The sequence below is a fragment of the Acartia tonsa genome, chromosome 4 (assembly GCF_053477335.1).
Source record: "Acartia tonsa isolate MP-2025a chromosome 4, ASM5347733v1, whole genome shotgun sequence".
Classification (NCBI taxonomy): domain Eukaryota; kingdom Metazoa; phylum Arthropoda; class Copepoda; order Calanoida; family Acartiidae; genus Acartia; species Acartia tonsa.
The window spans coordinates 29,231,124-29,257,009 of NC_137263.1; the positions used below are offsets into that span (position 1 = coordinate 29,231,124).

Below are 25,886 nucleotides of genomic sequence, written 5' to 3' on the forward strand. Positions count from 1 at the left end.
TTTGGAAGGAAAAATAAAGAAAGATAAAAACAGATTTACAAAGAGTATAAAAATTATAGTATTTTGTACTCTTTGTAACATTATTTCCTAAATTTTCTTTATAAATTATAAATTATCGATCAGTCCTATTTTCCATCCCACCAGTTCTATTATCCATCCCTTTTTTAGGGGTTTCCTTTCCCACCTCTCCTCTCATCCCTCAATTTTTTGTTACGTCACTAAGTTGATTTCTAAGACAGTAATACGGGGTTCTGGCCAGTAGGGTGCTCTATGGCTATAAATTGACAGACAGACAAATTGTGCCGTAGTTGACCAATTTTAAGAGAAATCTTCACAATAATTACAGCCTTATTTTCTATTGCATCTGAATAATCCACATATCCCCCTTAGGTCGGATGGACAAACTCAGATTCTAAGTGAAAGAGTAGCTTTGCTACTATTAATATCAATATTACTAATAGATATAATGAAATTATTTATGTATGCATATTGTGATATTGTAAGAATGTTTATGACAGCTCACAGACTTGGAGCACAAATATTAGACAATCATTTATTTAATTAGTTTCTTTTATTGCTACAAGTTGCTGAGCCCATAGCATATAGGGGCTATTTTTTCATAGGGAGAGGTAGGGCACAAAATAACCTAAAAATATATACCAGGAGTTGCTTAAACAGAAACTTTATGATATTAGTTTAGACCTTTTTTAATAAAAATTCCTGGTAAAATATTGGAGGGATATTTTTGTGATGGGATGCAATGCTATTTTAACTCTTATCAAATCTATTTTTGTGCGAAATGCAAATTTAAAATATGCGCACATTATACTTTAGAGTTAACATTTACTGTTTAGTAGATCTTAATACCCATTTGTATATGAAAGCTTATTAGTTTACGCATCGTGGAGTCTTTTTGTGCTATTAGTAGAATATTTCCATCATTTTAAAATTGAAAATATTTATAAAAATCTCATAACCAATACTAAACTGAATGCCGTTTGCAAAAGGACCAAAAAAATAAGCGACAGAAAAATGTTTTGACTTTAATTGATGGAATATCTCGAATTTTAGAAATTCTATTTGAGAATTTCAGAAACCTTCAAGCTTTCCACAAAAGTTGTTTTATGAAAACAAAGAAAAAAAATGTCTGTTTTTGACTAATCTAGAATTTATTCCTCCGAATAAAAATACATATTTTTAGATTGATGAAAACCTTTTCATATTCATGTAATTTCAAATACCAGAAATTTTCTCATTTATTCAAAAATGATTTTATGGATATATGGCCTACATTCTAAACTCTTTGTATTATTGTTATCTGAATCTTTCTTTAAGAATGATAAAAATATTTAGGGAAAGGGGGGGGGGGGTTATTGGCGATTTTTTTTGGAAAAAGTGAAAATGGATTCTTGTACTAAATGGCATGTTCAAAGATCTTTGTATCAAAGACCAAATAAAATCAGTTGAAATATTTTTTTGATTAAAATAATATGATAAACTTTTTTCAGTTATGTGTCGACAGCGCAACAAGTTTTGAATGTTCGTGTCAACCAGGTTACAAGCTTATCAACTCAACACACTGTCAAGGTAATATATAATTATCCACCAGGATACAAGCTTGTCAACTTTACACACTGTCAAGGTAATATATAATTTTCAACCTGTATTCAATCTTATCAACTCTGCACACTGTCAAGGTAATATATAATTATCAACCTGGTTACAAGCTTATCAACTTTACACACTGTCAAGGTAATATATAATTTTCAACCTCTATTCAATCTTATCAACTCTACACACTGTCAAGGTAATATATAATTATCAACCTGTATACAAGCTTATCAACTCTACACACAGTCAAGGTAATATATAAATATCAACCTGTATACAAGCTTATCAACTCTACACACAGTCAAGGTAATATATAATTATCAGCCTGTATACAAGCTTATCAACTCTACACACTGTTAAGGTAATATGTAATTTTTAACCTGTATACAAGCTTATCAACTCTGCACACTGTCAAGGTAATATATAATTATCAACCTGGTTACAAGCTTATCAACTTTACACACTGTCAAGGTAATATATAATTTTCAACCTCTATTCAATCTTATCAACTCTACACACTGTCAAGGTAATATATAATTATCAACCTGTATACAAGCTTATCAACTCTACACACAGTCAAGGTAATATATAAATATCAACCTGTATACAAGCTTATCAACTCTACACACAGTCAAGGTAATATATAATTATCAGCCTGTATACAAGCTTATCAACTCTACACACTGTTAAGGTAATATATAATTTTTAACCTGTGTACAAGCTTATCAACTCTACACACTGTCAGGGTAATATATAAATATCAACCTGGTTACAAGCTTATCAACTCTACACACTGTTAAGGTAATATATAATTTTTAACCTGTGTACAAGCTTATCAACTCTACACACTGTCAGGGTAATATATAAATATCAACCTGGTTACAAGCTTATCAACTCTACACACTGTCAAGGAAATATATAATTATCAACCAAGATACCGGCTTATCCACCCTACACACTAGACTTGTTACTCAAAATACACTTTTACGTATCTATTTCTTCTGCTGACCTAAAAAGTTACTTCAGGGGCCTAGAAATACATATACAAAATTTTATCTCTATATCTCTAATGGCTACCTAGCGCCAGGCCTCTAAAAAGGGCCATTTTTGAGATCCCTTTATTTCATACAAAAATTTCTAATGCATACGAGAATGGCTTGGAGATTAATTTAGGTGTTTTGCATATTTTTTTAAATTATAAAATGCGATTAAGATTGTTGTGTCAAAAATATGCTGTGCTATCTTTGAATACTTTTTTAATAGAAAACTGACAGGCGCTAGTTGTAGAGTAGACTTTGACAACAGATTTTTTGGATATCATATCTTTGGCCTTATATGTTTAAGTTTAAATATGCAGAAGAGCTAAAAACCTGCAAATTGCTGAGAAATTGTTAAAACCGCCGTGCTACCGTTATCTGTTGATTTTTTATAGGCATTGCGCTAGGTAGCCAGTAGTAACTTTTTAGGTCAGCAAAAGAATCAAATTCGAAAAAGTGTATTTGATTAACAAGTCTACTACACACTGTCAAGGTCATATGTAATTATCAACCTGGATATAGCAAAGTTTTCGCCATTCCAAAGGTTTTTAGAAAGAAAAGGATTTTTATGTTGAGGTTTATAGAGATAAAAATAAAAGAATTTATTATTCAATTTTATTAAATTTAAACTGAAAACATTTCTTTTCTTTAGAAAGTTTCATATTTTGACAAAACATTTGTCTTATAAAACAGTAAAATTCTTAAATTTTGCATAATTTTCAGTTAAAACAATTATTAACTTATTATCTCACTAGCGGCTTCGCTCCTAGCCTCTAGGGGCTTTGCCCCAAGAGGTAATTTAAAAAAATATTAGGTACGTGCCTAAAAAAAAAATGATGTGAGTATCGAAATAATTACATCTTCTAATTACCTACCCTGCCAAAAAAAATTGATCGCAAATTTCATTTTTGGGGGGGTTGGTGGTGTCCCACCCCCTAAAACCACAACAGGACCAGTAGGTATATTCCCTGAAGCGAGAATCCGATCGGTTCAGTGGTTACCGAGATCTTAAGGTACGGACAGACAGACAGGCAGACTGACGGACAGACAGACATCAAGCTACTTTGTATTATAAATGCTTTTATATATTACTAGCGGCTTCGCCCATAGCCTCTAGGGGCTTGGCCCCAAGAGGTTTGATCAAACCAATTTTTCGTACTTTAGATTTAAAATAAAAAAGAAAAAAAAATTTTGGGGGGGGAGGTTAGTCGACCCCACTATTTTAATTTTAGTTTTAAAAAGAAAAAAAAATTTGGGGGGGTATTTTTCATTTTTTTGGGGGGTTGGAGTGTCCCACCCCCCGAGAAATAGTTATAAACCTTCCCGGGACCTATGAGAAGCTACCCTGTAAAGGAGAACCCGATAGGTTCGGCGGTTAGCGAGATCCTTTGCTACAAACAAACAGACAAACAAACACACAAACAGACAGACATCGTACTACTTTGTATTATAGATAAACTAGAAAAATATTTTTTTTTATATGGTTATATATTAACTGTTTTGAAGAAGACCTACTTTATCATGTACTTTAGCAGAGAAAATTTTGAAATACAAACAGACTTTGTCCCACATAATTTCAACAATACAACTATATGGTCAGAAGCGGAAATTTACAACATTTTTACGCTGGTAAATTTTAGATGTTTGGCAGCCATAAAAATACTTGTTTGTTATTATCGACTCTCATCCTTATTATATGAATTCTTGTATACGACTATTCTATTGATCTTATCCTGTAAGGGATCCTGGTCTCCAAACAAAACCTCACATTTGTTAAAAATGATGTAAATTAAAGATTGTAATAAACATATGTATTTTATTTCTCAAACATTATAATTTTTAATAAACAGGAGATCAAAATAAGTAAAATGGATCATGGAACACTTTAGTCTTGTTTGACAATACTTTAAAGTCTGGGAATATAACTTGAATATAATAGGTATACACAAAACCTCATTCTATTCATGATTACAATTAATATTACAAAATACAAAATTACAAATTTAATAAAAATATATCAGTATATAAAACTCCACTTTAAAAACAGAATTCTATTTTTTTGAAATAGCTTTTTGCTCTTTCTTCACCATAAATTTTCTTTAAAATTTCTAGACCGAAAGAAACAAACACAAGGCACCTGTGTTTTTTTTTTAAATATTCTCATTGTTATAGTTGAATATGTTAAAGCAAACTACAGTTGAATATGTTAAAGCAAACTTCCAAAAAACTTAGCCTGGTGAGTCAGATTTAAAATAAAAAAATTCTGTTGAGCGCCCTTTGATAACCAATAGTGACAATAAATGGAAATTGTACATGGGATTCTCCATCTTTTCCTGCTATTAAAGTTGTACACCTGACATAATAGCATAGAGAATATGCACAGTAAAGTTCATTTTTGAACCAATCACCTTTTTTTCTGCGAATACAAATGTACACCATGAAAGTGTGAAATTCGCATTAGTCAAAATAATCATAAGAATATTTGCATTCAATGTTCGGATTATGAAAAGAAGACGAAGTTTTTCCGAGAAAGGACAGAAATTACCATCCAAAGATTTGACCTCAGATGGGCTATGTTCGATGTTAAGGTGTCTAAGCTATAGGAGCGTCTTTGCATGATTTCTCTACACAAACTCTCAGACATTATACTAGTACAAAGTGTAAAGTAATTAAAATATCATAGATAGATCTTAGGTTGTGTTAAGTTATTTGTGAAGGATGCAAAGACGCTTCTATAGACATCTTAACATCAAATTCTAAACCATATCTAGACCATCTGAGGTCAAATCTTAGGAGAGTAATAACTGCCCCTTTTTTTTGAAAAACTTATCTACTTTACATGACCCAATGTTTTTCTATCAAACCTGTGAAAAATACGCAGGTTTAAAAAGGTTAGAATCCATAATTGATTCTTAAACACTATCAGCAAAATTTTGCACAAAAATACCAGGATTGTGTAAGGGTCAATCAACTATTATCTTTTTTTTCTCTAGACATAAACGAGTGTGAGCGGGCAGGAGCTTGTTCTCAGATCTGTATCAATTTACCTGGAACTTTTAAATGTGACTGTGTTGAAGGATATAGGAAGGTAAAACATTTTTCTTCGAATAAAAGAATTACTGGTATATGTAATTTGATATGATAAAAAAAATTCTAAAATATGGATAAAAAGTTAGAACAGGGTAATTGTTATTCATAAAGTGTAGGGTGTATTTATTCAAAATTCTTTAATTTATAGATTTTATCTTTTACTTTTATGGGAACAAAAGATTTTGTGATTTGTAAAGGTATTGTTTTTTAGTACTTTCTCATAATGTGTTTGTCCCTTGCGTCCGGTTTCCGTCCGCCCATCCGGGTTTAGTCCGTAATATTTTAAACCTTCTTTTAATTTGCAGTGGCAGGAATGTTTATTTCAACTCGTGATTTTTATTTTTAGTTAAAGTGATTGTGAATTTAAACTTTTAAGTTGTTTAGTCTGTAAGTTTTAGGAAATTATTTCTGAATGTTAAAGGTTTTACACGAAAGAGCTGTAGTCTTTTTTAGTAGCGAAGCTACTCTATAATTCACTTTGTCTGTCCGTCAGTCAGTCCGTCAGTCCGTCCGTCAGTCCGTAACGCTATGGGAGAAATGGGATTTACTCAGCTCCTATAAGAGATAAAATGCTGAAATTTTTGACAACATTTCCATTATTAAGGAGCACAATTAACTTTAAAACATCAATGGCTTGGTTTTTATGGTCCGATTTTTAAAAATTTTTTCAGTTAAAGATATCAAAATTAAATTTCCTGTCGTTTGAAGAAAACAACAATGACGGGTAGTCCCATCCACGAATTTTTGGGCTTCGCTACTTATGGATGGTGTCATCCTTGTTTTATTTCAAAAAGGCACCAGTTTTCATGAAAACTAGTCATCTTTGAATATTTGTAAAAAAACAATTGATAAAAATTTGGACCTCAAAATAACCCCTGAATTATTCAATCTACTTTAGTAATCCCATAGAGAAGAAAATAAAATTGGATAAAACAAAGAAATGTAAGTGAAGTGTAGTGGAAGCTGATATAGTTGGACACAAGCTTTACAAAATAATGCACAAATAATACATATAATATATACACAGAAAATTGGATCATCCAAATGTATCCAGTGGTTTAGAACAAATCCTTTTTCTCTTTCTCTGACAGGATCACTTGGCCATGCTTCATTTCAGTTTCCATTCTTATACACTGCACTGTAAAAAAAGAATTCTTTTATCAAGAATTCTATTAATTTTTAAAAAGATTATATTCATTTATATCTAAATCTAAGGTGTAAATAAGACTTTTCTCCCCTTTAAGGAATTTTTCTTTATATTTATTTAAATTTTTTCGGGAGGGCTTTTTTTCGCATTTGTCTTAAAAGTTTTTATTTGTAAATATCATATCTTCCCTGAATATTCTTATAGGCGGACAGTTAAACGTTCAGAAGAATCTTCAGCTAACTATTTTTGAACAGTAATTCAATGTCTCCAAGGCAATACCGAAAGGAAAAAAAATAGAATTAGATACCGATTTAATTAGCCATTACATTCCACCTCAAAGCATTTCAGTCATAAACAGACATAAGAGTGGAAGGACGTTCGGACAAACGATTATTTGTAATCAAAGAGTAGTCTCGTTTGTAGAAGAATACTAAAGCTGAACATAAATGTGGAATACATTATGGAAGTTCCAATATATAATAAGTACACATAATTTTATATTGCAATATTAACAACGGATATAAGGAAAGATCAATGAAAGATTTTTTAACTTCTTTTTTAAAAACACGAAATTCTGTCCTTGTGAAAAGACATACATACTTGTGGATAATTTTATATTTACCAATCTAGATATAAAGTGGTTATACTAATTGAGGTTATATTACTTTCATGACATAAGAACAAATAAATTATCAAAAAATGTCTACTCCCTGTATCCCTGATGAATACAATCTGCAATACAAATCCAACCCTCTCTCTCCCCTCTATTTGTCCCTAGTTTTATCTTACTATCTTCTTCCTATTCTGCTTTACATGTTCTCACAGAACCAACAGAATTCAAATTAATCTCTATTATAAATAGTTATTATTTTCTTTTCTCGATTATTTTAAGATTTATGTAACATTTTCCTCAGTTTAAATGACAAGGTATTATAGCACAATTCCTTTATTAAGCAAAATGCTCATCGTAAAAAAGGTAGAAGAGAAACTTCTTAATGAAAATTTTCTTTATTCTTCGTCGAATTAAAATGAAATTATTTTTATAATCTATGAAATCGTATGAACACCAATAAGAAAAGAAATTATGGAAAGAGAAATTATTGCTTGGCCAGCATAAAAGGACAAACCACCGACCTTTCCAATGATAAAAGTGTTCATATCACATGTTTTAATAGCAAATATTAGCCAAACAAATCATATTTCAATACCGTTTTAAACAATCCAGAAGCATAATAGATATATTTATATTGTCTAAATAATCTTTCTTTGAAAGAAGATGCTAATCTTCATCTCTTTCGGGGTTTTTAAAGCAGATGTTTACGAATATGAAAATAAAAAATTAATATCCATTATGAACCAGTTTAATTCTAGAGGAAAAAAGTGGATTTAAGATAAATTAAAAGAGGGTGGTTGTTTTGTTTTGTTTGTTAATTTATTGGTCAGGTTAGGTTAGGTTATATTGTTTATTTGATATCCCCAAAGGGTTAGGACATCGTAAGTATAGGGAGAAAACCCGCACCTTAATTTTTTATTTATAAAAAAATAAAAGGAGGGAGTAACAGTGCTTAACCGGCCACTTGTGGGGAGGGCACCACAAAAATAAACACAAACATATTATTTAGGAATCACATGACCACACAAGATGCAAAGCAGCCGAGGGACATCTCTCTCTTCTATACACACACAAGACTGATATTAGAAAATTATCCCTGGAGAGGAATGCCATGACCTCAATAGTGAACAAGACCAGGTCAGCCTGCGCACTAGATTATGTGTTCAGGACTGGCATGATCTTCTGGACAGATGTCATGGAGGAGACTATGTACACAGCACCGATAGGTAAGGTTTTTTTTAAATTGAGATTCTAATTGTCTGCTGGCTCAATAGACTCCGTTAGCACACAAGTAATCATGGCTTCCAAACAACTTTAACTGAAGGCGGCTTACGGCATTAAACTTTTTACAAATAGGGATCAAAGGACAACAAATAAAAGATAGGAAATATATTCAAAGATAAAAACATACCATTAAATGGCCGAATATATAGACGGATCTGGTTACATGGAAGATGGTATGATCTGTCAATTTAAATGATACAAATATAAGCCAATGGGCAAAGATGATACTCTCCAACTAAATCCATTTTTATATTTAAAGAATGTTTCGTAATGTAAGTGTCAGATAACATTAATTAGAGCTACAATAGTCCTCAATATCCAGCAAAAACAACACTTTCAAAATGTTATTACAATGTATATAGAATGTACAAATGCGCAAAATACTTTGTTTTTTTTTGCCAAATGATCTCCCACAAAATACTCATTTGTGAAAAATTTCTTTAACCCTTCACGGTCGGGGGGGGGGGGGGGCGTTCAACGCAGTTTTTCTATCTCATTTTCTGTGTGTGAAAGATAGAGGGACATAAATCAGTGACTTCTTAAGTATAGGTATGACACATAACTGAGAGTTGGAATCTTTTGAATATCTCCATCCTGGCGGGCACAGGATGCCAGCAAACCTGGCAGGGTCATCCAGGTAAAGAGCAAAAATATTTTTTGACTTAAACAAAGTATTTTTTTTACCAAAATACTAAAATATTCTCTAGTAGTAAACCCTTAAATAAGATATAGGTGTTCAAGTCAACTTTAGGTTCCAGGTATGATCCTGCAGGTCCTGATCCTCCAGGTCTCCAGAAATCTTTAAAAGGCTCCTGTAGTCGCAATTTTTTACTTCAAATTTTAAACTTAAGCTTTTCTTACGTGTCTACATAAAGTTTTAAAATTTCATAAAGATCCGACGCCGTTAGTACAGCTGCGGCCGCCGAAATTTATGTTTTGAGATTTCTAATATAAAATATACTTAAAGATAAACATTTTCTGAAAAAATGTTTTTCTAGCTTCATAAATAAGAAAATGGCAGTCTTTTGAAATTTTTAAGTAAAAAGGTACCTAAAAACAAAGGTTGTTAATTAAAAGGGTGAAGTAAGCGAAAATTGACTTTGACTAACATTAAGTCGGAAATTCATTATAACACAGGGGACATGCACAAAAATGTTTAGCCCTCTAGCTCTAATAGAAGTTGAGATAATAGGGGTGGGGGAGGCGTTGAACGCCCCCCTTCCCAGACCGATAAAGGTGCGACAAGGGGCAAGACTGTTAAGAGTTAATAAATATTGCATTTAAAAAAATGTCTTTTTTTATATCGAGCAGCTTTTTAAAACGATTTATTTGTGTTTTCAATGTATTTGAACCTCAAAGGGTAAAAGAGCCTAACACTTATCCTAATTATCAAGAACCAATTTCCTTATCTAAAATTCTTTTTAGTAAGATAAAAAAAACTGCCTTTTCAGCAATATGTTTTAGTTTTGTTGAACAAAAAGTTGTAAAAAAGACTTCTCTACTTTTACACTGATTACTCATTTTCTATAAAATTTCTAGATAAGGGACAATTAGGACCATGGGTAGCGAACTATAGAAGCAATTAAAAAGATAAAAGTGAGAGTGTATAATTACGGTTTGTAGTACAGCAAGACGATAAGAAAAAGCAGATCGGAATATCCGTGAAAGGGGCTAAAACAAAAGGCAAAAAATGTTGGAAAAACAGATGTAAGCTCTAGGAGTGGAGAAAAAAAGTATCTACTGTGATCTGTGATGTTACAACCTAACACGGCCTTGTTTAAGATGAGGGGTGGCGCAAAGAGGCTGTGATGAAGAATTCCGTAATAACTGCTGATGGTCTGGCAGTTGACTGGGTATACTCCCATATATACTGGACAGGAATTTATACAATATCAAAAATCGTCCTAAAAATTCCAACCTTACAAAAGATTTATTTGTTTTTAGAAATCCTTATTTGAATACTGTCTTAGATTTGTGGTAAATTTTGAAAGAACAAACAATTCGGACCAGAATTTTCAGAGATCTCTAGCTTCAAAAAAATTACTACTTTATGATGTAAGATAAGGATAATAGTTGAATTTTAAAAATAATATGTATAAATAATTGGTTAGACTCAAGAACGAACAGTATAACAATGTCTGACTACCAGGGTAGGCTGGTGACAACACTACTCAAAGATGATATGGAGGAGCCTCGCTCCATTGCCGTTCATCCAAGACTAGGGTAATACTTTACACAATATTGGAGGAACAAATTAATTATAATTCTAAATAAAAAGAAAGAAAATTACAAAGAATAGAAGTAACTGCGATGGCAAGCAAACAATAAGATATTTTGTATATGGGAAAGAAAGCATAAAAGTGCCTGTGAAAACTTGCTAATATTAAGGAAGTTATTTTATTTTATTATAATTTAAGTTGGATGGTTTGGAGCGATTGGGGTAAAGAAGCTCGGATAGAACGTGCTGGCATGGACGGTTCACACAGGTATTACGGATTTTCAAATTCTTTTCAACCAATTTAATTTAGATGTTTTTTTTGCTAGTGACTTCGTTCCAAGCCTGTACAAAATATTGATGACAATTTTTTATTTTAAAAAGTAGAAGCACATTTTTGAAGGGGAAGTAGGATAAATTACTAAAGAGCTTTAACCTGTTCCTGCTTAAAAAATTATCAGTGATCGGTCTCTAGCCGTTTACGATATCTTACTAGATATGAACACACAGTTCTAACACGACTTAATACTTTATCAGAGGATTATAATTCATCAAACAGATTTGTGACTACCCTCGAGAAAAAAGCTAGTTTAATATTATTTAAGGCAAACAATTAAACAGAAATCACTGCACTGGCCGAACGGTATCACCATCGACTTGGTGATGGACCGTATTTATTGGATCGACGCCAAGCTGCACATGATCGGGTCTGCGAACCTGGACGGAACTGCCAGCAGGATGGTCCTCTTCAATACCAAAGTTCTGGGACATCCATTTAGTATTACTGTCTTTGAGGATAAGGTGAGTTACACTTTGTTCTTTGCTTTGTTGTTTGTTCGGTCTTTTCACACAAAGTACCCTGGTGATAAATTGAAAATACTTAATGGGGGGGGGGGGGGTACTTTTTAATTTGTTTGAGTATCCATTCTATGCGATTGAAATCGCTGGTTTGAACTTTGTTGTCAATTAATAGATGTATCTTTAATATTCACACTAGTTTATTTTACAAATCTGGATAATCCTAAATTGCAGGTTTACTGGTCTGACTGGACAACTAAGTCTGTGTACGAGGCCAACAAATTTGATGGCAGCAATGTCACTGCTCTCACAAGCTCAAAAGTGGTAAGTTTTAAATTTTAAAATAAGATCAGATTTAATTTTCATTGACAAAAAATGGCACGTGCCAGATATATAGGAATAGTTCCCATTTTAACGTCTCTAGCATGGCGATGTGTGGCCAAGACAAGTGTGTGGCAATCTTTGTGGGTTAAAACTAGTGCTTTCCCACAAAGAACAAATTAGCGCTGGCCACTCTCAACCTATCTTTATATTGAAAATAATTGAGGTAGTTAGTTTTTATCCTATGCCTAACCCCTGCGGGAGCTGGCATAACTCTTCAAGGCCTTTACCTGCCACATCATAACTCTGCGTTGCTACCCTGTATCCAGTATAACATAGCCTTATCTGACCTAAAGTTATAAACAAACAATAAAAAACTACCACTCTCTTTTTGAAATTCAAAAAAAGAGGGAGGGTGTCTGTGCTCTACAAGGCATAGTAAGGGAAAGCGCCATCAAACTTGACATGACTTTTGTAAAATATTTCAGGATAAAGTACCAATGACAGTGCACATGTACCATCCTCTGCGCCAGCCAGAGTTGCCAAATTATTGTCTGCCCTACAATGGTGATTGTTCCCACATGTGTGTACCTGCTCCTAGACTTACTGAAAACTCAGCCAGGAACGTCGGTTACTTTTTTTTATAATATAAACAAATTTAAAAATTTAAAAAAAAACAGATAGGAGGGTATAATCATTTATATAAAAGCAGAAAAATATTTTATTACGGTTTTTTTCCTTCCAAGAGGTAATGTGTAATTCCATTTTCTCCCCTCTACATTCATTTTGGCCTCTCTTGGTAATGATATCATACATATCGACATAATGTCGATTAAAATAAGAAAATCAATGTTTATCAATCCGCTTATATGTTATATGTAAACATGAATGTACTACTCCAGTTTTGACTCCACTGTGACTATAATGGGGGATGGCATAAATCAATTCGACCTGATGATATCATTATGAAAAGAGATGAAAATGGAATCATACATTACCATATTTAGAGGGACAAACCGTAATTTTAGATTATATTTCTGCTTCATAAAAATGGGTTCACCCTCCCAACTGTTTAAGTGATTAAACTGCATAACTGATATTTTCAAGAATATTGAAATATATAATTTTAAGAGATTAATTTTAGTTATTTGAAAGTATTCCTTAATGTTAGAACAAGCTGTGTTTGTCCAAATGGTCTTGTACTTGATGATGGAGGTAGAAACTGTATCACAGATCACAATTATCAAGGTAAATCCAACGATCATAGAGATAAGACAATGGACGATAAATTAATAAACATTTCCAATGATGATGAACAAAATTATCACTTCTGTATTTTAAATTATTTGAGGAAAAGTTTAGACTCTACTTGTCTGGAACTAACCAATCATTCAATAAAAGTACCCAATACTTTTTAGCTATTACAAAACCTTTTAAACTTTGGGTTCCAGTGCAACTTAATGCTTTAAATAAATTATTAGAAATACTATTTTTGTTGTTGAACTGTAACCTCTAAAATTTCAAATAAGGTCTTCTGTTCAATAGAAAAAATTGGATTTTTTTTCTGCAGGGTTCCTTTAATCATTAAGTTTTAAAACAAAAATAATAAATTTTGTTAAAATATAGAAACTATTTATATGATTTTGTTTGTATATAAAACTTATATATTCTTTGTTCATAAAGTAATACTTTTCATTTCATTTTAAAATATAATATTTCAAAAGCTTTTACATAAACAATTTACAAAAGAGAATGTTATTTCTGTTACAAAAGTACTCTTAAAATGGTTGTTGGTTTGCTAAGAACAGGTTTTGGGTATTTTATTTTTATATTTTAAAACTTACAAACACACTACCAAAGGCCAAATGTAACATATATAACATATTTTGTAGAAAGGGGGGTTTAAATTTATCGTCCATTGTAATATTTCGGGTTTATTCTACTTAAGGTGATAAATAATAAACTATAATTTTTGCTATTTTTATATTCCTTATATTTTGTGGGAACAAAATGAATGCGACAATTAATTTTCTTTTTCCATTTCAGCAGTTGAAGATATGCGGTCTCTCTCTGGTGAGAATGAGAAAGATTTATCAAGTGTGGTTGTTCCAGAGACAAATGTTGGCCATGTGTCAGGAATGGTTATTGGGACCGCAGCTGCTGCTATGGTACTTTGCATGGTAAGATTAGATGTAATAACTATGGATATAATATTTTGTAAATATCTAGAGCATTGCTGCAATGGTACTTTGTATAGTAAGATTAAATTTAATATATCTATTGATACAATTTATACATATATCTTATTTAATATCTACCAGCAAGCAATTTTCAATTCATTGAAATTTGTTTGATTTAGTAATTATTTATTTTAACCAAATTTTGTCAGTGATGATAATAATCATAGATTGCACCTTGAACTATGAAATTAAGGTCACACAACAGGCACAAATGCAAAGTTTTATATTTCATAATTAGTAGAGCACCCACTCTATAATTAGCCTAGTCAGTGTCATTCTCTCAAACTAATTCGTGTTATATTATTGCTTACCAGTGACTGGTAATTGGGTATCTCGTTTCCTCGAAAAAAATTGGGTTTATTGTTCCTTGGGCAGTTTTTTATGCAAGATTACTTACTCTTATTGTTTATTTTGCCTCAAAACTGTTGTTTTAATGCTATGCTACTTATGGGCATACTTTTCCTTAGTTTGAATATAGCTTGTGTTGAAGTATTAGGGGCTTGATGTTAACTCTGCACTTTATATTTGACATGCATTATCTAGAGTATGTGCACATTGCATATGTCACTACGGATCAACAAATATAATTTACAATTTTAGCAAATATAGCTAATATATAAGTTTTGCAGTTTTAGAAGCATTGTTTCCATTTTAATTAACACAAGGGCATAAACAGATATTTCCGTAGTGGATGTAACCAATCAAATCTAATCTAATGCAATATTATTAATTTTTAATTAATAAACTTTTTATTATAAATACTTCCCTATAATTCTTCTGTTTAAGACTTTCCAATCCAATTACTACCCAATATTTATAAAAGTCCATTTTAAGGATATCATTAGCCCCGCGGAGAGGTTTCTAATTACATTAAGTTAACTTTGATGATCTGGATTTATCCCCCTTTCCTTGAGGACGCTTATTAGATATTTTGAATGCACGCCCCTCATTGTATGATTTTATTTTATCTGACAAAGCTAGAACTCTGCCAAACTATAAATAAAATTATACAACTGATTTTTATATTCTGCAAGATGTATTCTTTTTTGCAAAAACTGAAATTGATATAGGAGTGAAGTTTTTTCTTCACAAATATGTCAACAAAACTTTATTATTAAGTTTAGCTTTAGCAAAACAAGAATTTGCTTCTAATAGAGCGTAGCCTGAATATGCATTTTATATTCAAAATTACAGCTATAAATACAAATTGAAATAATAATTGAATTGAAAGACTAAATATAAGCCGAAGCTTATTATAGTGCCTCATAAAAAATGACATAATTCAATACAAATGACCAATTATAGGCCAGTATACATTTTATTTGACCAAATGTATACTGTCCTATCATTTGTGTTGTATGATGTCATTATTTATGCGGCACTATAAGCTGCACTTCAAGAATCTGAACTCACATAAAAATGTTAATCTTTATAGAATAAAATCTATAAAAAAGAAAAATATAGTAATGATCTCCAACCTAAGTCATGAGCATGGAAGGAGGCAAGGGGGGCTGATTAAATTAAATACTCAATACAAGAATTATCAGATTGTTGTTCTCTTCTTGTTTTTAACCACTCTAGCTTTGATATTAATTTAATCTTTCGCCCAATTTAAGACATCCCGAGGGGGAGGGGGCAGATTAAATGATGCAGGCAACTTATGTTAGATATCCCAGATTGCTACTCTAATTATTCTCTTATTATTTTTACTACTCTGGATTGTATATAAAAGATTCCATTATGGTAAATGCGCTGAGGTGACAACTAGTTGTGCAATAGTGCCACAATTATTTGTCAACCTACAAGAATTAAAGGACTCTTGAATATAAATAAAATAACCCCCTAATACTTGGCCTTGATAATTGTAAATTTTTGTAGAATCATGTAAATACCAAGTAATAGATATAGACTAGATTATTAAATAGATATGGCCATTGCTGACATATTGGGCAAAATCCTATTTCGTGGGATAGTCTAGTAGTTAAGGAATTATTTATTCGTACATATTCCATATTAACTAAGCAAGGCTAAGTTAACCCAACCTAAATTTTTATAGGATTTGGCTTATTATCGACATGTCGTTTTTGATATTGATATCATATTAACTCAAAGAACGATACATTCTCTAACCCTCAGCAGAAGCCACCCATAGCCTCAGCCAACACCAGTCTTGTTCAACCGAAGCCTCCCTTAAGCGAAGCTAAGCCACTATCAGCCACAGCCACAGCAACCCTAAAATCATAAAATTTAATTTCACCTGTAACTGCAAAGCAGCCGAACTCCATAAAAACCACAAAGAGATATAGCTTTTATTGAAAAAGTAATGAGGTTTGCTGCTTCCTTTATTCCTGTGTTGTTTAGCATCTTAATGATAAAAGTGATTACACCCAAGGTTGCTTGCAGACTAAATACAAGAACCAACCCCGTTTGTTGAAAAGGTTAAGTAAACCCATAAATACTTTAAGTCCTAAGAAAACGCAGTCAATACAATAATGCTTAATTGATCGTGGATATTCGCAAGAGCTAACATGAAACAAATATTTTGCTCTAATCACTTTTAATTAGCAGCAAGTTTAATGTATGTCATATACAGTTATCAAATAAAATATCAAAATATAGCAAAACATTTAATCATATTGACATCCTTCTACTTTTTACTATCTAGTAACTAGTAATATTTAGGGTTATTTTTACCCGTAACTTCACACTTTCAACTGCAATTGTTTGCTTTGCCATTGCACATTGCAAAGTCACTTCTAAAATTTTAACAAACAAATTTTCATTCAAAGTAAAGCAGCGGCGTGTACATGGGGTGTGTTTACCCCTTCCTGGTCGTTTTTTAGAGTAGGGATTAAATTCATGTTATGTAACTCTAAGTGAAACTTTTAAATTACATGTGTTTATAGTAGAGCAAATCACTTAAAACTAATAAATTTTGCAAGCTGATTTTCAAATCGTTATATAACGTCCTTTTCTCATGACTATATAGAAGGCTTTAGTGTAACTGCTGAGCCCTGGTGAAAGGTTGATTCCTCATACAATCTTTCTTCATTATTTTGTTAAAGGCTATTAGTTCCTCGCAAATTATTACTAAAGCACAAACTGCCTGGTACACTTATCATTTTGAAATTTTTAAACTTTATGTCACTTTAGCTTATCCTATTATATAAAATAGCAAGGTTTTTTTGTCTGTAGTTTTCTATCACTACAGAAATGATTCAGTTCTCCATTTAAAGAAAACCTGCAAGAAATAAAACGATCTAACTGCTGAAACACTGTCACAAGTAGAACAAATACCACAAATATGAAGCTTCATCTACCTGAAGTGTCATTTTAAAATGCCTATAACTTTTTTGTTTTTGAAGCTGAAGGCTTCAAGTTTGGGGTATTGGGTCTTCTTGTGACAGTCTTTGAGCAATCAAAGCGGTGTTTTTCTTGCAGGCTTCCTTTAAGGGAAACTTCACATAGGCACTGGGATGATTTTAGGCTGTTTTATTTTTTTTTATTTAAGTGCTGCTCATCCCTATCCCTTCAAATACTAGATGCTAGGGGTGCAGTCGATATTACTATATTATATAGTTTAACTTCTCTATCTCTTGTGTTAGTCTATATCTATTATGTTTATTATCCAAACCTAATGAATATACCCACATATATCTGAATTGGGATGCAAACTAGAAACAGGAAAATGGAACAAAAAATAATTTTCGCTTTTTTATTTATATAATAAACAAGGATAATATTTCAAAATTTTGCAATAAAATTAAATTGTTTGAAAGGGTTTGTCAAGGGATTATTACAGTGAAGAGAATATGAAATTTGAAAGGAAAATTTGATTCTCAAATTTTTTATTACTACCTTATTGAAAACAATTAATATATTATAGTGCAGTATGTACCATGTAAACAAACAAATATGTATAACTATGCTAACTGTATGCATATAAATAAAAAAGTTGTTGGTAAATTGTAGAAAAGCTGCACTGCACTGTGTCAAATTAAATGCACTAATTTTTACAAAAGTCAATGCAACTGTAGCCAAGAATTGATTGTTTCAAAGTCCATTAATTAATCATAGAAATCTGAATAATTCCAGATTTAAGTTTATGATTGCTGAAAGATTACTGTAACATTTTGTCCTGTGACAATTTTGTTCTATATAGCTTTGGACTCTTTAAAAACAAAACAAATTAAAAATGTTTTTTATGTTTTTAAAACTATATGCATCAAAATTTTATCAAGTAATTACAATTGAATACAGGATCCAGTTATGTAGCAAAGCTACTTTTTAGTTAAGGAATGTCTGCGAAAATCATAGGGCATGTTAAATATTATACTAATTAATCTTTCACTATTATTTATTTTATTATTTCATTTTATTCATTTTCCCCGCGACCGTGGCTCAACACGTAGCGCATCCGCTCGTCATCGGGAATATGATAGGTTCGAATCTCGGTCCGACACCGCGTCATTATTAATGACGTTAAAAATGGTTCCCACTGCTGCTATGTCAGGTGCGTGGAGAGAGGTCTAGTACCCGAGGCGACACCAAGCCCCCTAGAGTCCCAACTCTTATTATTCATTTTAATGTATTGTTCAGGTAATATCGGTTTACATGTACAGAAGACGACATTTAAAGCGGATAAATGCCATCAATTTTGACAACCCGGTGTACAGGCGCGGGGGAGATGCTGCAAACAAAAACGTCTCTGATACCCAAGACAGAAATTGCTCAATTGTCAGAGATAGTGATTATATTGATATAGCCATTTGTGAAACTGAGGTAAGTTTACAAAATTTAGGTTTGCACAAACGTCAAGAATAACACATTTACTTTTAATCAAATAAGCGCGGCGTAGAATTCTTAATCAAATATTACCCATCTTTTGTTTCACTTCAAATAATTACTGCTGCAAAATCAAAAACAAAAAAAAAATTTTATATTAGAAAAAATTTTAAGGGAAGCTTTATAGTAGTCAAAGAAAGGAGATTGCAATGGCTTGTCGTAATTTTCCCTCAAGTTTAAGAAGTCTTACAAGACATTTTCAAGCAGCAGCAGATAAACCAATCGTTTATTTTTACATTACAAGTATTAAGAATAGAAGAAAAAAGAAAAAGATCAGTAAAAAGTTTTGTAGATGACATAGTAAAAACCATAAATTAGAAAAGCATGCCAGAATAAAACTAAAATTTGTTCAAGGGTTTGATTATCGGAGGTCCGTGGATAAATCTGTCCTAATAAATCAAGTGAGAAAACATTTGCTTGTGAATTTGTCAAATTTCATTTTAAACTTTTAGTTTCATTATTTTGCATCTAAGTCAATTATTTTACAATTAAGTATACTTTTTATCTTATTTTTTACGCACTGCACGTTTTAGAATTGTAGTATCACGATTTATTTTCTCTCTGTTGTTAGATATATATTTTTTCATATTTTTTACACTGTGTTGTTATATGTCAAAGAAAAGGAAAACTTGTCTCTTCTGATAATTGTAAATTTTCTATGTGAGTCCTCCATCGATGGGGGCCACTGTCAGTTGCTTTTGCAAAGTTGGGTCTTTAAAACAATGATTAAATAATTGTTAGCTCAAAAAGAATTTAAAGAAATCACAATAATTTATTATAGTTTTTATCGGGGTTACGAGCCGCAGGGAAACCGACGTTTTATAGCTTCAAAATTAGCTGGATGTTCATACATGTTCTTTCATTCAAACAGGATACTGCGAGTTTAAACCAACCAATCAAGATTCTATAAGAGTACCCAAGGTTTTTAAACTAACGAATCAGAGACCGTGTTTATAATATTGTGCGTACCAGTACAATTTACAGTCTACTGTTCCCTCCCTCCCAGCTTTTATGACAACCTTTTCTCTCAGCTAAATCTTTTCAGCACCCAAATTCGCGGATTTTTAGAGGATTACGCGCGGCTGCTGGGCCATAGTTTTTACCCACTCAATTTGATATTGACAGCTTGATCATTTATTTATTTTTTTCCTTTCTTATTGCATGTTATTTAGTTAATGTGTACTATAATTAGTTTTGTTCAACAGTTGGGTTGTATAGAATGCCTCTCTTTTTAGAAAGAAAACTATTTTAAATACTTTTCCCTTATAATAACAACTGAAGTTTGATCCTGTAAAATTGTTAGTCTAATAATAATATCACCATAATATCATAGAACAACTTAATTTTCAGGTGTAGATTCTGAATTTAATTTGTTTAGAATTCCTATGTAGATGCTTCTAGCTCATCTAGCCGCTGGATAAATTAGGTTAAGTTGGATTATTAGGCTAAAATAGCTTTTAATGACGCAGAGGTTATTCTCCAATAAGAATGAGGTCTCTATTACTGTTATGTATTTGATTTGTTATTCAAAAAAACATTAGCTGTTTTATTAATTGTTTTGCCACTTTTCAAGTGTAAATTATTTACACCAAAACTCAGATGATATCTCTATTCAATCTAATGTAACAGTTAAAAGATGGGAAAAGGGATCCCATATTATTTATTTAGCTAGGGTTAAATATATTCATCCTCTAAACTGTTGAAAGTGATGAATTGTAATTGTATTGAACAAACACAAATTTAGCAATAATCCATACAAAACTGATAAGATCATTATAAAGCAAAATAGAATGGTTTAAAAGAATAATAGCAAATAGAAGCTCACCCCTTGACAGGGGTCTACACCCTCCTGATGCACCCTTTAAGGAGGGGGGGGGGGGGGTAAGTAAAATAGGCTTAACCCTTAAAGATAAAAAAAGAATTCAAGTCCTTATTATTTTTTTATTAGTTTTACCCATCTACAGTTGATTACACTAATGGATGTAAAATATACATGGATGTATAACAGGGGAAAAATTGTCGGCAATTTAGGTTGCTAACATGGAACGCGTTTATTTTCCTGTTAGTTCATCCAGTAGGAGGAGAGGGAACAGGGGTACAGGTGGAGGAGAAACAGTTATTTTAGCCGGTTTCGATTTTTATTTTATTACAGAACATGAAAATCTGGTGTAAGATCCAAGTAAAAATACATACATTTTTTGCACTTGTGTGTTAATATTTTATTATATTTCGTTACATTTAAATTGAACATTTGCTAATTCACTAGCATGAAATACAATTTCTAATTAAAAGATTTGTTTACACTAAAAAAATCTAGTTACTTCAAAGCATTAATTAATTAGCTCGTATATTGTTTATTTTTTAATCATTTCAAATAACACTCTATAGAATTACAAATATTAATCACTTTATAAATAGAACATTTCAATAAATACGAAGTATTTAAAAATTAATTGGTCAGCAGTAATTGATCAATGTGACTTGTAGCTTACCTGAATTGTGACATATTAGCGACTATGAATTAAAATTAAGCTTCTGCTGAAAAAAAAACAATGTCTGTCATGGTTAAATAACAGCTGAAATAAGGTTCAACATTAGCCACATAGGTAGTAATTTTTTAATCATTTTAGTTAATCTGCTAATGATTTAGCATTTAATGGCGGCTAACTGCTTCTTTGGTTAATATGAAGAACCACTGCTGTGAAATTAATTAATGAAAAAAACTTACCAAATAAAAATCCTTGAACACATTAAAATATTTGGCAATTATTGAAAACCTATAATTGAGTAAATTATCTTAGGGGAATCTTAAATTAAATTCAAGTTCTTTTTTTCTTTTTTGGTCCTGAGTATATTTTATACCTGTAACTTTAGTGTTCCATGTACAGTATTAGATAGGAAATGAAGCATAGCTCCTCTAAATTTGGTATTAAGTAATTTATTTTTCCGGGGGGGGGGGGGATATTGGAATCTAATTGGCCTGACTTGTCCCCTTCCTTCCCTTTTGCCTTAATTTTAATCTAAGACTGAAAATTTTTCAATATCTTTTAAAGTCTGAACGTAATCGTCTATATCTCGTGTAAAAACCCCCTTGTACGCCAATTTTTTCTCTCCACACAACAATACATCAATTTGCTGTTCCTTTGATCACCACATTTCATACAAAACAAAAAAAAACAAGGACTTTTTATAATTTTAGTAGCACAGCTAGAAACAATGAAAAATAAAAAAATATTATTAAGCAGAAATGGTAGTTACACAACAAAAAGTAATTATACTTCTCTCAATAATTATCATCCAAGTTAGTTAGGGAAATTAACCAAATCTCGTTTCATTTAAAAATAAGTTGCTGCAGTAATTTATATAAAAAAGTATCTACAATTTGCATATCGATTATATTAATTTGTAAATTTTATTTTTTTCATGTTATCTATTGTTAGTGTGTCATTGCTACTAAAAGATTTTGTTGTCCTTGCGACTTTTTTGCTGTTTTGTATGCATACTAATGACATTTTGTGTGAGTAAGATTGAGGTGTGTAGAACAAACCTTTCTAACTTGCCCCAGGGAACACAATTGTCTACTTTTCATCCTGGAATTTGCAAAGGTTGAATGGACACATTTTCTGGTCCTTAGCTTTGCCAACTTATTCTAATTGAATTTACTCTTAGAGTTTCAAATTTGAATGCACTCCTTCTCTCTCTCTCCCACTCTCCCTCCCTCGACTATATCTGGTTGTCCTACTTATTTACATTTTATTTACATAAGTAACAGGTTATCTCTCTGTATGTCCGCAAAAATCTCGTAAACGACTGAACCAATGGTTCCAAAATATTTTAGAATGCTTTACCAGGGAAAGTTAGGCCACTTGGATGAAAGGGAAGACATCACATCCCTCTAAGTGATTTTTTTCGACTATTGTAATATTATTTTCTCTGTTATATTGCACAATCATTTTTATTTTATTTTTAATATGAGTCTTCTGAAAATTTTTTTTGTTGGTTAGTCAGTAGTGCTCTGTTTCATGTTTAGAAACAACATCGGTGCAGTAGAAATGTTGTTGGAGGAAGACACCATTTTAAGGGATAGAAAAAATTAGGGAGCTGAAAAATTCTTTCATTTTTTGCATTTCTTAGATTGTTCCCTTTATTTTATTTGAAATTTAGACTCCATCACGATCTTTAGACAAGTTAAAAAGTAACATTTATTTATTTTTAGGAGAACTATTCAAGATCAACAGTAGAGCCCGAAAGTTCAGCGATTTAGATAAAATAAACTAATGTGCCAAAACTATGATAAAAAATGATGTAAATATTTTCTATTTGTAAAACATTATTTTATGGATATATTTATATGTGTATACAAGTTAGGATTTTTAAGGGTTCATTGTTAAAAATTATAAATTCTAATTGTATAATTATTTTTTTGTGTGTGTAATGTATTTCAAATGCATGCATAACTTTTTTTATTAAAAAAAATTGTATTTAATCTTGTTAAACATATAAACGATTTTTTTGCTTTTGTTGTTTTTACTTGCTGTAAACCTTTATTAATCCTAACTGTATAAATTGTTTTTTTTTCACCATCAATGTGAATATTTCAGTTTCTATTATTATCAAAAAAAACTACATAAGAATAAACATTCCTTCAAATATAGAAACAAGAGAAAAAGACAAAAAGACTGCTTTCAACCAAAGGAAGAAAGCTTTTAGGTTAATTAAATTAGCAAATAGGTTTATTTTATTAGTTTCTTTTTGTTTTCTAAGACAAAACAAACAAAGTATTATATCTTGATATTTTTTATTTAAAATCCATTTTCAATTTATGTATTTTCTTGTTTATTGAATCTTTGTACAATGTACATAGGTTGTAGAAGTAGGATGTATGTTTGCCTGTCACTTGTCACTTGACCCAACAAGGCCAACAAAACTAGTATCTAATTTTATTTATTTCATTATTCGTAAAAATTGTTTAAATACTTTACATGATTTTTCACTACGGCTCAGAACTGGTTCTGATCCATCATATATTTATCGATATCAAATCCTCACTGGAAATGATAGTAAGAAGTCTGGGACATAGACGCAGAAAATATCTTTCTCGTATTCGTTTGAATCCGGTGGATAGGAACCGGTTCTTATCCATACCAAAAAACTATGTCTAGCATCGTATTATATCCAGCTTTCTACGAATATAGAAATGTACAATCATAAGATTGAAACCAGTTTTTTTAGCCACGAGGTGCTGAAGGCACCGGCTATATCCGCGGAAAGCTGTTTATAATACGATGCGAGAAATATAACTATTAAATTTTTTTTTGATGTAAATATAAATTCTACATTTTATCATTTATTTAATCAAATGATATGATTAGATATGTTAATTTTTTTTATGTTAATGTTTTACAAAAATATATCTCTATATCTTACACATTTATCTTATAATTTAGAAATTTTCCCATTGTAAATACTAGATTTAATAATAAATAAATTATTACAATTAGTTTTTAATGTTCATTTCATCATTTCAAACTTAAGATTGAAAAACTTCTATAACTATATTCCCTTAACAATTAACATAAAACCTGTGCTGGATAATACCATCCTATAAATGCTGCGCTTTTTACATACATATTCAGTAATTTACCCTTGTTCTTAATAAGGATTAATATTGTGGTTATTAAAAATGCAAGTGTACTATATATACATTTACCACAAGCAATTACTAGTAAATGAAAAGATTATATTTAATAGCGCAATTCTTGTCTTGTAATTACAAACATTAATTTTCATTTTTCACCACTTTTTCCTCTGGCTGGCAAGCCTCTTCAACATTTTTATCCTCTTTTTCCCTCTCCGTTTGCTACAATTTCACCAATAAATTTTATGCTCTGTGATAACAAAAACTGTGGTAGAGATGGATGCATTTTCTAAAACAGATAGAAAAGTTTTAAATGTAGGTTTGTTATCATTGAAAACAGGCAAAACTCAAAACATAGAAAGTTATTAGAATTTTATAATATTTGGTATAGAAAGATGGATTTTTCAGGGTTAAGGGATAGGAAACCTGGCCATTAATTAGGTCCCGGCTTAGATTCAAAAGGGATATTGCAACTTTTACCAATTCCTAATTAAATGTCGTCACTGGCAGACACTCCCAAGTAGCTATCACTCTAAACCAATAAGGATCAGCCTGTTTTGTATCAGCCAATAGCCAATTGGCGGATGGAGATATAAAAAACCATCCAAAATTGAAGAAAACAATTTAAACCATCTGCTCCTAAATATAAATAAGAAATAATAAAAAAAATGTTCGATCACATCAGCTTAATTATCAAATCTGCCCAGAGTTTTACTTGAAAAAATACCACATATAAAACAAAAACAAAAAAAGGGATTATTTTTTGGAAAGTGGGTAGCTACGAATTATTCATTTGGTAGTTTATAAATGAAATGTTGTATTTTAAATTTTCAAACTTTATACGAAATTGATTCGAAATATACGATTACTTTTTCCATTACCACCATCCCTACCCTTCTGCTTCGCAATAAATATATAAAATAGGTTGCGTTGCAATAAGGTCGTCTGGCTAGTATAATGCGAATAAAGACCATCTTTTCAGGCAAAAATGTTTAAAAATATGTTATATAAACGAGCAAAGTGAGTTAAAGAGATGATTTCCAGAAC

The 25,886-nt window shown here is 31.3% G+C and overlaps 1 protein-coding gene across 4 annotated transcripts in view; it reads left to right on the forward strand.

Annotated features, from left to right (window-relative positions):
- The window catches only part of LOC145318097 (very low-density lipoprotein receptor-like), a 61,794-nt gene extending 37,093 nt beyond the window's left edge, over positions 1-24,701 (forward strand). Inside the window, exons 6-20 of one of the 4 annotated variants that reach the window (XR_013879237.1) lie at positions 1,509-1,587; positions 5,642-5,736; positions 8,508-8,724; positions 10,565-10,658; positions 10,892-11,005; positions 11,200-11,268; positions 11,603-11,798; positions 12,030-12,119; positions 12,605-12,736; positions 13,286-13,364; positions 14,163-14,296; positions 18,956-19,138; positions 19,556-19,602; positions 23,418-23,506; positions 24,066-24,701. Coding sequence is in view for 3 of the 4 variants with exons in the window: in XM_080159444.1 (XP_080015570.1) it covers positions 1,509-1,587; positions 5,642-5,736; positions 8,508-8,724; positions 10,565-10,658; positions 10,892-11,005; positions 11,200-11,268; positions 11,603-11,798; positions 12,030-12,119; positions 12,605-12,736; positions 13,286-13,364; positions 14,163-14,296; positions 18,956-19,138; positions 23,418-23,465 (1,530 nt within the window). In the remaining variant the exon portion in view is untranslated. The other 3 variants (XM_080159444.1, XM_080159446.1, XM_080159445.1) reach the window with 3 other exon arrangements.
- Positions 24,702-25,886: the final 1,185 nt, after the last annotated feature.